Below are 13117 nucleotides of genomic sequence, written 5' to 3'. Positions count from 1 at the left end.
TGCTCTACAAATTGTAACATGCTACAGGCCACCCTCTCAAACTCAGGAACCCCACACAGCCTTGCTGAAGACACTGGAGGGTATAAATGTATCTCCAAACACCATCATATTGGGTGACTTCAACTACCCGAATATAGACTGGGAACATTACTCAAGCCCTAACTTTCTAGCCCAACGGTTCCTGGAGTTCATAAATTCAAATGCCATGGAACAGCTAGTCACTGTTCCCATGAGAGAAAATATACTAGATCTCATTGTCACAAACATGGGGACAAAATGCTCCACACCGAAGTATATCCCTCATTGGTGAGATCTGATCATAAACTAATCTCACTGGAAATCCACATCCCGCCACCCCAAACAAAAAGACCATAGTGAAGAACTTCTCTAAAGCAAACTTCACACTACTCAAGACTGGTGTGGTATCCTTCAAGGCCCCGAGCCAGAGGAAACCACAACCCAAGCTCTTGAAGCCCTTACAAATGCCTTCTATGAACACCTCCAGGACTGCATGGATCAGGCAATCCCAAATAAAACCAAGACTCTTTCCACAAAGGGCAAACGTCCAGTCTGGTGGACCCCAGCCATTAACAAACTTTACAATAAGAGGAGAAAGCTATTACATGATAGAACAAAATCCATAAAAGGGAAGTCACCCCTGATCATTATTAGTAAAAAATACGAGCACTCATAAAATCAACTAAGGCCAATTTTGAGAGAAAAATTGCCATGGATTCAAAGGACAATCATAAGGCCTTTTTCAGCTATGTAAGGAACCTGGGTGGAAACTCCCAGATATGCTCAGAATTAGTCCAAAATGATACAAAAATCACTGAACCCACAGACATTGCCAACATACTGGCAGACAGGTTCAGTGCAAACTTCACCCCTCTCCCCTAAAGGAGATAACTATCCCAGCCGAGTGTAGCCTCCCGGACATCTCAAATGCGCAGGTGAAAGCTGCTCTCTAAAGCTAAAACACAGCATCAATGGGACGGATGGTGTCCCGGCTGTGTGCTACACGAGCTAAATGAGGAATTAAACCCGCACATAAGGCAGCTGTTTAATCTCAGCCTTACCACAGGATACGTGCCCAAGGAGTGGTGTACGGCAACTGTGGTCCCACTCCACAAAGGCGGCGCCTACGGACCCTGGTAATTACCGCCCCATAAGCTTAACAAGTCTAGTCTGCAAAGCTATGGAGGATCATAATGGAGCTCATAAACAAAGATATAGGGACTTGCAGACATTGGACCCGACCCAGTTTGGCTTTGTCAAGGGAAGATCATGCCTTTTGAACTTGGTCGACTTCTTGAAACAGTCACCAAGGCCATTGATGAGGGAAAGGCAGTCCATACAGCCTACCTTGACCTTGCAAAGGCTTTCGACAGAATACCCCACTCGGTATTGTAGAAAAACTTACCAGCTTAAATGTAAACCCATATGTCACAAGATGGGTTGCAAACTGGCTTAAGGACAGAACCCACAGGGTTAGAGTTGCTGGCACTGTGTCAGACTCCAAGCGGTCACAAGTGGTGTCCCACAGGGCTCAGTCCTTGCCCCTATTGTTTGGCATCTACTTCTCAGAAGTACAGGCCAACATGGGAGGACTTTGGCTGACAAAGTTTGCAGGCGACTGCAAACTGGCGCCATAGTGGAAAGTGCATCTGACACGGATATCCTTCAGAAGGGACTCACGGAAACAGATAGCTGGTGCCAGAGCCATGGCCTGAAGTTAAACGCCAAAAAATGTATAGTCATACCCTTCGGGAAAAACAAGGTAACCCCAAGCTACCATATAGGTGGCAATCCACTAAGCACAGAAGAGGTTATCAGGGACCTGGGGACCCAGGTTGACAGTGGCCTTTCTTTTGACACTCACATTGCTAAAGTGGTTAGAAAGACCTTCTACATTGCCCACCTGATCATGAAGGGATTCACATCCAGATCTAGTGAGGTCATTGTTCCCCTGTACTCTTCACTTATCAGACCAATGATCGAGTACAATGTCCCATTCATTAGGGATGTATCTCACCCGACATCTGCAGCAATTGGAGAGACCCCAAAGTTCCTCACCAAAAGGATAAAGGGACTCCAAAATCTGTCATATGCTGCCAGATTGAAGAAACTCCAGCTCTATTCAGTCGCATACCGTCTGCTCAGAGGTGACATGTGCCTGACATACAAGGCCATGTCCAACCCGGAATTAATGGACATGCTCCACCTCAAAAATCCAAATCCACCAAAACCACTAGAGCAAGCGACTTAAACCTTAGCACGGCTATAAATAGGACGTGCTGGAGGGATAGATTTATCACTCAGAGACTCCCTATGCTGTGGAATAAAATCCCGGTCCATGTGAGGCAGAGCACCTCGCTGACTCTGTTCAAGAGAAATCTAGACCTGTGGATGGGAGATCATAGGTTTACCTGAATCATATCTGTGTCACTGCTGGACAGAGGCACAACAAACTAATGGGCACAGTATTTTTTCATATAAGGGGTGGCGTAAGCCACAAAAATTTGGGCTAAGCTTATAAATGCCTTAGGGCAGATAGCCTAGTATAAACCTATGAACCTATGAACGACAAAATGAGGGAAAATGGCCCAAAAATAGGGACACATTTTAAATAATGATCTTGTAAATACAGAAAGTTGATAGAGTAACAAGCTTTGTTTGAATATACATTTTCTGAAGGCTATGAAGTCTAAAACTCAAATGTCTGTCATTATTTAGTGACATCAGTCTTCAGAGCATCCCACTGATTTGCCAGAAAACCACAAATGTTATGAGGAAAAGGCCAAAAATATGAGCCAAAAATCTGGACATTCTTTGAAAATCTGGACAGTTGAAGGTATGATCAAAGCCAATATTCTACTTTCTTCCCTAAATACTAAATCTCCTTTTTATCATCTCTTCATTAAAGAAACCATCCCTTTACTAAAATAGATAGTTACATGTTAATCATATTCCTCATCTTTGATCTTCACTTTACTTGGTATTTCACTATTGCCAGCTTCAAAATTTCAGACTGTCTTTGTAGTGCAGATCATACCTTTACACTTTTCCCAATTCTAAAAATTTCACATTATGATATTTTGGGTATTGCTTTATGTTTCATACTTACTCATTATTCCAGAGTTTTCTTCTTGTGCGTCTCATTATTCCAGAGTTTTCTTCTTGTGCGTCTCTGTTTGTCCTCCCCAGCCTATACTTGTAAACTCACTTTTTCAATTATAACAAAAATGATTTAATCAAACCCTGCTACCCATCCATAAGTTTCACTTTCCCTTTAATTGCTGTATTTCTCAAAATGATAATTTTTCACATTTTCCTTTTCATTATAAACACTAGTATCAATGTTTAGTTCTAGCCTAATCCCAGCTATATATATATATATATATATATATATATATATATATATATATTAGATCTCTAACTTTTAACATTATTTTCATTAATAAGAAAACCTTTTCTAGTTGTGGCTCCCATTGTTTAATTCCTATAGGATGTGTATAAAAAATGTAAGACATCCTTCTCCATATCTACTACCAAAACTAGTTACTAGGTTAATGGACCTGGGGCCCTTACAAGCCTAGCCAAGATTGTATCCCCAAAAAGAAACCTCAGTCAGTACCTGTGTCAGTAAGGGACACAGGTGGAACCCCTGGGACAAATTTGTGGTTTCCCATCCATTCAAGGTTGCACTTGAAGAGGGTCAGCAAGGTGCTCTGTGTTTGGTGTGTATAGGAAGTCTATTCTAGCCTCTGAGAGACGAACCTTTCTCTCCAGTGGGTTTTGCTGATGTCACATATTCGATTCAGACCCTTTGAGCGGGTAGTGTGTGAGGAGTTAGACTTATGGATATGGAGCATCTCTAGTACGGCAGGGTCAGAGATTGCCTTATAGGAGTGACACAGATCACCTCTGCTCAATCTGTATGATATCAAGTGGAGTGATAGTGATTTGAGCCTGTCTGCATAGGACAGGTGTTAGAGGCCATGGATTCTCTGAGAGGTATTTCAGTGGCCTTTCCAGTTGATGCAGATATTTAGAGAGGTACCTCCCGAATGAGGCATTAAACTCAGTTATTGGTCTAATAAGGAAGGAGTATAGAGATGTAATAATCTCCTTTTTTTCTGGCTGTAATTCCTTTACTTATGAGATGAACCAAGTATAAGGCTTTTCTGATCACTGCTGCTACATGATGGTCAAAGGTGAGGTTGTGCCCAGGTCTCTCACCACAGGATGTGTGCTTAGGGGGTTGTTTTTAATGTGATAATTGGTAGGGGTCATGTTTTAGCCGAATGGTATGATACATTTTTTTGCATTAAGCTTGTGGCCATGACTGTGGCACCAGTCATTAGTTGCTTGAGACCCTCTTGCAGTATGTTAACATCATTTGGGGAGTCAATGACAGCACCCAACTTACATTCGTCCACAAACTTGGTCAGCCACAGGCCTTTTTTCTTTGCCTGGACCTCTGAGAAATAGATGCCAAACAGTAGGGGTCCCAGGACAGATCCCTGGAGAACTCTACTAGTGGCAGATCTGATACTGGAGGTGAAGGAGCCTATTTTGACTATGAGGATCCTGTCGGTGAGCCAGTTGGCCACCCACCTGATGAGATAGGGATTTACACCAAGTTGTGCTAGCTTTTTGATGATGCCTGAGTGGGGGATTGTGTTAAAAGCCTTGGCCAAGTCAAGGTAAGCTGTATGCACTGACTTTCCCTCATCCACGGCCTTGGTGACAGTCTCAAAGAAGTCAACCAGGTTCAACAGGCAAGATCTGCCCTTGAAGAATTCAAACTGGGTGGGGTCAAGTGCTTGGAGATTGCCTATGTCCTTGTTTATGAGCACCTTAATAATACACTCCATGGCTTTACAGATCAGACTGGTCAAGCTAATGGGGTGATAGTTTCCAGGGTCAGTAGTGGCACCACCTTTGTGGAATGAAATCTATACTTAGGCTGTAGTTAAATAGGGTACTCAATGACAAAGCCAGTTCTTGCTGGAGATGTGATGTGCGGGAAAAGTATTGGGGATGTCAAAAGGGCCTTTCGGGGGCAGGGGGTGAAGTTTGCTCTGAACCTATCTGCTAGCAGGTTGTACCAAACTATTCTGTTTTTCTCTTTCCCGTTGATATATCAGTTTGTCCCTGTCATGTATCATATGTAGATTTTTACCTTTAAAGGGCATCAGCATGCAACTTCTGCATAGAAATACAATCCCTGTTCTTTCCTAAAAACTACAATGATTCTCATAGTTTTTTGGTACTCTTCCCCTCTTATGCAGGATTATCAGTCCAGATGATTTAACCCTTCCATTTTCCACCTTCCTTACCATTTCTCACCATCTGCTTCCTGTGTGTTTTCTTATCGCAATACTTGATACTTCCAAGAACCCAGTTTCACCTTTTTCTGTAGGATAAAATCTGTCTCATCTGTTTTCTGACATACATTTTCTCTTTTTCTTCCCCTATGTTCTTCCCTACCTGCTCTTCACCATTTTCTCTATCTTTCTTACTTTCCTACCTTCATTTAATTTTCTCCCCACTGTCCTCTCTGTCTAGCAATTTTAATTCTAGGCTAGTTGCATTTTTTTTCATTATTAGTCATACTATAATTTTCTTTGATCAAGTGTAGTTTTATAACAGTCCTTAAAATATCATTGTTGCTATAATATTGCATTGGCACACTTTATTCTAATATATAACCATTTCCTCACAATATAATTACATTTTATTATCTTTTAACTGGGTAAATGAGCTAGTCATAATGGATCCTCTTCAAGCATGATCTAAAGCATAACGGTAAGATTAAATGTAATATATACATGGACATTTTACAATAGGCAAATCAGTCAGCATATTTTGGTAGCTGGAAGAAAAATTGGCTTCATAACAAACGTAATTTTCATAATCACTTTAAATATTTTCACTGTTCAATATAAACTGCATATACTATAGCACATCATAAATAAGGCATGATTAATGTTGCACTTCTTTTTCCTTCAACCATATGCTAACAGTCAATCTTCAACTACATTTCCAAACTCCAAACAAATGTCATGGACTGATGCTCTGACAGAGTACAATGCCAATTAATTATTGATTCTATTATGTACTATCACCTCCAAACAATTTGTGCATCCTTCTATTAGGCTTTATTCTATGGTTGTAAATCACATATTGATCCTGAAATAGCTCACAGGATCATTGCTCTACCCTGGACAATAAATATACAAGCAAACAACCACATGCCTATGCATACAAATCATTACATTGTTAATTTACATGACATTGCTTTTAAGGGGGAAAACTGAAAGCAAAAAAATCAATTTATTGCATCTCAATTTTTACCGTTTTCCCCCAAGATCACTCTGAAAAGCCTGACAGTTTAAAACTTACACCCTAAGCAACTGTCACAAGACTTGTCATTAAAAATGATACAACCCCCCCAAGAAGAAATTCATACAGCTTCATAATTTCTAGTTAAATAATCAGATAATACATTTAATAAAATAATCCATGTTTATATTGCTGCACCTCATTCTTATGTGGAGTTGCAAAAAACATTTTTTAGAAATGTTCTCAGTCCCAGAGTGAGCTCCCATAGTCCGAAACTGCCTTTGATGCACTTCTTATACTTATACTTAACACAAATATGAGTTCCAGAATTACTGGTGCAATTCTGTGACACAATCCTACTCGTTTACCTCCTCCACTGAGAGGACGTTTTAACACGTCAGCAAATAGGTAAGATTACCCATTCTCCTCGCAGAGTTATGCTTAGTCAGTAAACACTAGTGCTCGGTCTACCCTATAAAATAAGCCATGCCTAGAGCAAATAACATTTAACGAGAGGTAAATCAGTTGTCCGAGTAAACGTAGAAAAAAGTGAAACAAGATTAAATTATCTGGATATAGAAGTTTAAAAGCAGCTCTCTTCAAAAATCAGTGGTCCCAAATCCCATGAATGAAGATTCATATTAGGTAGCTTTTCTAAGACAGTTATGAAAATACTGTATATGAACTTCCTACCTTTTAAAATCTAGACTCTGAACAAGCAGTTTGAGGATTAGCCCTTAGATAAGGCTTTATAACAGTTAGAAATATGAACAGAAGTCTTAATGATTAGAAATTGGAAGTCATGATCCTCTTGCATAAAGGCAGTCTAAAACAGCTCATGTAATTTTCATGTTTTTTCGTCTCATCTGTTTTAGGGGAGGTCAGTTAAAACAAGGCTAACAGAAATTCAAAGTATTTTCCTATGTGCTGATGGAAAGCATACATTTGTACAAGAGGTCTTAGTAATCCTATTTGATTCTATTTTGCAGAGCTTTAGAAGACTGTCGCATAGCAAATTGGTAGAAAATGAATGACAGGCAGGTCTCCATGTGGTTGCATTAACTGGAGGTGGTTGCTTGGTACTCTCGAAAAAAGGCAAATAGTGAAAAATGTTAGTAGAGGTCAACTTGTTTGATAACAATGGAAAATACAAACACACCGTGTTGCTGTCAAATCAGAAACTGGAGAAAAGTTCACATAATTGTAGATCTTATTGAGTGCTGTTTTATCAGATTCTGAATTTGAAGGAGCCATTTCACCATGCTTTCGTCACCAAATTTAAACTGGAGTATTGTGCTCAGCTGCAAACTGGAAGCTGTATGAAACCTGATAGTGTTAGAGACTGCACAAGTATGGTATAAGAGCAGTTTTATATTATTGAGTATTACTCATTTCTCACATTTGCACAGTTTTAGACTTAATATAAGTAGTAGAATTACAGAAGAGTTCCCTTGCTAAAATGTTGTTTTACTTGCATATTTTAATATGGTTTCACTAATTTCCTTGTGCGTCATTTTTCTTGGTGTAGGTATTGTTTCAATTTGTTGGGCATCATTAACTTGTCTTTGGTTCAAAAATTAAATGTGATAATTACAGTTGAGAGAAAGGCTGACATATAAAGACACACAGCTGTCTTGTGTTATGGATAAATGGATGGTGACTCAGATTTGTTGTTAAATGTGCTCAGCGTTATGCACTTTGGAAGGGACAAACAAAATCTTGGCATGAACTCTATCCAGGGAAAGACAAAAATTAAAGGTTAACAAATCAAGGAGAAAATGATGCCACATAAAATGAATAGAAGTACTGAAGGCCAATAAAAAGTACTGGAGTGCATAGTACAAGACTAAATTCTAGAAAACTCTTTTGAATGCACAAGTACTTAGGGAACAAATATAATCTGAATTACCATACTGGGCTTAAACAGGATACCAGAAAAAGGAAGGCATAGGCTGCAAATAGCAAGGGGATACATTTATACTACTTTACGGAAAGAAAGGTGAACCCCTGAAAAGATACTTTTCTAGTGGTACAGTACATGTTAGTTGAAAGCAGAGCACAGAGCAAAGAGTGAATCTGCAAAGATAATTATTGTAGAGGTTAGGTGAAATAAAAAATGAACTCTGGTCTTTCAAATAATCATTCTAGGCAGGCTTTTGAGTTTTTACTGCAAACACTACAAAAATACTTTCGTCCAGTAATCAGAATTTAAACATTTCATTTAGATTGTTATACAACCCACAAGAAGATATTTACGGCTGAAATTTAAAGACTCAGCATTAATCTTAAGAAAAAATATGTCAGCACATCCACTTTGCATTTCTTTGGATAATTCTAAGCACATGAAGTAATTCTTTGGAAAAAATACAGAATCAATAAATAAATAGCAAACCAAGTTAAAGTCTTTGGCATGCTTGTATCAACAGCAAATATGAAAAGGAAGCAATGATGAGTGACAACTCTCCTCCTCCTCCTGGTACAATGGCCATCTTATGGATTATGTTGGTGTGAGAACTCTCATACAGTTCTATTAAAGAATCCAATGCAGCTCTGTCCAGCAGCTATAAAATGCAGGTAGATAATATGGCTGATGACTTCCCTGGTTGCTTTAGCCATAAACTAATGCCTTTCTGCTTTATTTGGCCTAGCTCTGTCCAGCAGCAGTAAAATGCAAGTAAATAACATGGGTGATGACTCTCCCTGTTGTTTTAACCATAAACTATAGACCAACACCAATGCCTTTCTGCCTTATTTGGTCTATTTCATCCCTATTATACACCATCCTTCCATTTTCAGATACTTAGCCAACCCTGGTCTCCAAACTAACACATGGATGCACTCAAAACATCTTAAGGCTATTATCTGCCTTTTATAGAGAATGAGAAGCAAAACAACTCTGGTATTGTCTGCAAAAAATGCCTGCATAAACATGTCTTACTTAAGAGAATGAAAGCTTGAGGGATTAGACTAACTTATTTATACCCAAATAGTAGGTGTAAGGAAATTAAGAATATAGACACGTTAGAAATGAAATACAATTGTATTTAAAACTGCATTATTTCAACTTTTTTTGGAATTCACGTAATGATATAAAAAAATCACGAAAGTAAATGCTCTCCTAATTTCAGGTAATGCAATTACAAGAGACATAATGAATCTTTACTTTTAATTGAAAAGAACATAAACCTACCTAACCGATATCTGGAGAAGCAGCACACTGAAATTACTGCACATCCTCAAGTAATTAAACGTTTTCAAAATATTTCAAAATACCTGTGACATGCTTGCTACTCCTTTTTACAGAAGGCCAACACAAGGAAATATATCATTGCTGTTAAATGGCTAATACTCTTTACAACTGTATCTATGAAGCATTCACACTTATCAGGATGTACAAAACACTACATTATGCAAAACTGTCACTGTCAGATCTAGGAGAAAAACTACACTCTGATTTCCAAGTAGTTCATGAAAGCCATTTCCTACCCCAAATTTACTCAACGTGCACCACAGGCTGTATTGGTTTAGCATTAGCTTCACTAGTTTTATTTTTGAACTGGTACAGTTTCTCACTCAGAGAGCACTGCACAGACAACTTCACAGTTTACACCGTGGTAACCATAGCTACTATATAAAATGTTGAGTTATCCAGATTATTCATCGAAGAGTAGATTTATACGGATTTTAACCATTACATCATGTAATTTTAAATCGCACTTCCGTTTAAAATGTATTTTCAAGTGCCAAAAACTATGATTTAAAAAGAAAAAAAGAAAATTACAATGTTTCCACAGCTTAGAAATTATTTTTTATTATTTTCTTAAACATCTGTTTCACCCGCTTTGCCTTTTCAATGTTTCTTATTTGCAGTGGCTCGTTGAGAACTCAGTAAAAGCTCAGTGCCATTACTGCCACAATATTTTCAGATACCAGAAATATTTCACACAAGTAGCAATACTCCACATTTGAAATTTCTAAACCCCAGTTGCTACAACGTCTGACTTCTCGTCTATCATCATTATGAATTCAACAAGAAGTCGGGAAGAGTGTAACAACTACGAATACACGTCTTCAAATTAATAATGATTCAAAACACTTTCAGATACAAAGTAGGAAACTTCAGAAATTTAGAATATCTCAGATTAAATGTAAAACTGTAAAAATGTACAGTTTCCAGCAACGCATTTTCCCGCTTACTTTAATTTTGCAAAACTAAAATAATTGGACGTCATGTACTATATTAATTATGTCTTCCTTTGGAAACAGCCACCCGATTATGCTCCAACCATCCTACCTACAAAACAGACTGGCTACTGTAACATCACTACCCGAAGAATGAAGGAATATAACAGTATATATCGGAGATTAAATATCTAGACAATCATGTTACTTAAGAAGACGTTATCTCCATTTGACTTTTTTATCCGATTAGTTCACATTCAACAAGACATCAGAACATAATAGTTTGTGTTAGAAATAAGACTTAAATACACAATTTTAACTCACAATACTTTATCGGCTTGCCTTGTTACAGCACCTTACCACAACAATACCACTTCTGCCACAACTCACTGTCTTGGAATTAAACACTGTTAACAAGGCTACCACAGATTATGTTCGCTATTTTATTTAGTCGTGTGACCGCCTTAACATCTTTGTAGTTTTACACTTATTCTACTTATTTCTCACATAAAACTTACCCACTCGAGAATACGCAACAATCCAAGTGGCTCTTTTATAACTCGAAACGAACCGGAAACCACGAGCTGCAAAAACAAAAATACTAAAGTAAAAAAACGGCAAGGAGCAGATGCTAATACGAATATTACTATGTATTAAGCACAAATGCAAAAAAATTAAAACGTTACTTAACCTTGTCCACCACATCCATATTTTATTTAATTAACTTGTTTCTTAGTCTATGTATATCCGCTAATAAATGCGGCACTTATAGAACTAAATATGCATATAAGGGTTCTATTTCAATCTGTATTAATAAAAACGAAGAGAAACACTCTTCGTAAACACTCGACAAGTACCCCATGCCAACAGGCTCAGCACCGGCACTAGGTGACGGGAGCCGATTGGTTGGACGAAAGATCCCGAATGAAGGCGTGTTTCTATTGGTTCATGCCGTGAAAGGTTTGCACCTGTTCTTACTAATTGCTGTTTGTAAAAAATCTAAAGTGCGCTGCTGTGGAGCACGCTTCTTGACACTTCTGCCCACGAGCTGATAATTTTATTTTTAACAAGCTGTCTTGCAAGCGACATATATAGACCTTTTTATACAAAAACTAGCGGCTGGAAACCAGAATATAAATGCATTTGCTATTGTACCTTATATGTTTTATCTCAGTTTCTTTACTAACGCATTGCATGTAAAGAACGTGATAAGCACGTTTTAGTAGTCCAAAGTGTTTCTAGCTTTCCCCCCTCTGTTTTAATAAACGGTACAAACCACATTCTCAACCAATGCAAAACACGTCTCTTCATTTTGTTACCAAAATAGTAAAGAGATTGCAGTATATATTTGTTGTTATCTTATTATTTGAGACATAGTAACATTTTTGACATGCCGTGAATCGAACACTCTGTGTTAACAGACCCATAAACTACAAGTTTTAATTGAGTCCGTATGTTTTGCCCGCACCACCACACACACACACGTGCAATCTTTAGAGAAAATCAAGACGTTGCATTTTTCACGTTTTCCCCCCAGTGCACAAGGGCGCAGATTAGTTGTGTTTTATACAGGGTAACGCGCACTCAAAAGGTTAGGTGGTAAATTTAAACCACAATCATAATCTTAGTAACCAGGTAACATAATTTGCATTTTTCGATTAAGCCATGATTGATTACTTTTTTAGGGCAGTTCATATTTTTGTTTTGCTATTGTTAACGTATTACAGTTGTTTCTTCCGTCTGTTAGGGTTTAGTATTAAATAATATTCTCTCGTTCTGGTAGGTATGCTCCATTCCTCTGTAGCATATGCGTTGTAAGATATTATTTATTTATTTATTGCATTTCATTACCGGGAAAGTCCACTGGGCCTGACGAACCCATTTTCAGTGGAGGCCCGGGGAGAGAAGCTCCACGATTATATATATATATATATATATATATATATATATATATATAATTTTGAAACAGTACAGTAAAATTATAATTGGAGAAAAGCTGTACAGTTATTTGCAGACAAAATTTTAAAGACAATTTTTTAAGACAGATATTGAAGGCTGTAGGACAAAATAAGAGCAGGGTCAATTTTTGTGGGCTCATATTTCCTATTACAAAAATAGTAATCACATTTTATGATGTATTTTTAATGTTAAATTCTCCATCAAACGTGTTTATCTTATGTAAGAAATAATTCAACTAAGACCAGGATTCAGAAATAACTTCTGAACAATTGGTAGTGTGCACTGGAAATACAACGTATGCATACATATGTACTGTAAACTCAACAAAAGCTATTATTGATATATATTCAATTACTTATTCACTGGTTAATCTTCAAATTGTCTGAATTTGCTATTCTATGTATTAGTCATTGTATATACCTGATTATATTAGAATGTACTGTACACTTTCAAACTAATACCTGATTATATTAAAATGTATTGTAGTCTTTCAAAATATCTTTGTACTACTTGGAACTTTTTTCCCCTGGGCCTCCACTGAAAACAGGCACTTGCCCAGCTGGACCTTCCCGGTAAACACATGTAAAATAAAATAAATAAACATTTCACATATGGTTGTGTATGG

General features: G+C 37.8%; 1 protein-coding gene across 1 annotated transcript in view; it reads right to left on the bottom strand.

Moving 5' to 3' along the window:
* SYNPR (synaptoporin) overlaps window positions 1-11412 on the bottom strand; it is a 1219710-nt gene extending 1208298 nt beyond the window's left edge. Inside the window, exons 1-2 of the mRNA XM_044077441.1 lie at window positions 11225-11412; window positions 11052-11117 (exon numbers count right to left, since the gene is read on the bottom strand). Of these exons, the coding sequence (XP_043933376.1) occupies window positions 11052-11117; window positions 11225-11242 (84 nt within the window). The 5' untranslated portion in view covers window positions 11243-11412. The remainder of the gene's footprint in view (window positions 1-11051; window positions 11118-11224) is intronic.
* Between the last annotated feature and the right edge of the window lie 1705 nt (window positions 11413-13117).

Source organism: Protopterus annectens, chromosome 7.part0 (genome assembly GCF_019279795.1).
Source record: "Protopterus annectens isolate FY-2018-M chromosome 7.part0, PAN1.0, whole genome shotgun sequence".
Lineage (NCBI taxonomy): Eukaryota > Metazoa > Chordata > Ceratodontiformes > Protopteridae > Protopterus > Protopterus annectens.
The sequence above is the reverse complement of the archived record's forward strand: the minus strand, read 5'-3'. Positions and strand labels throughout refer to the sequence as shown.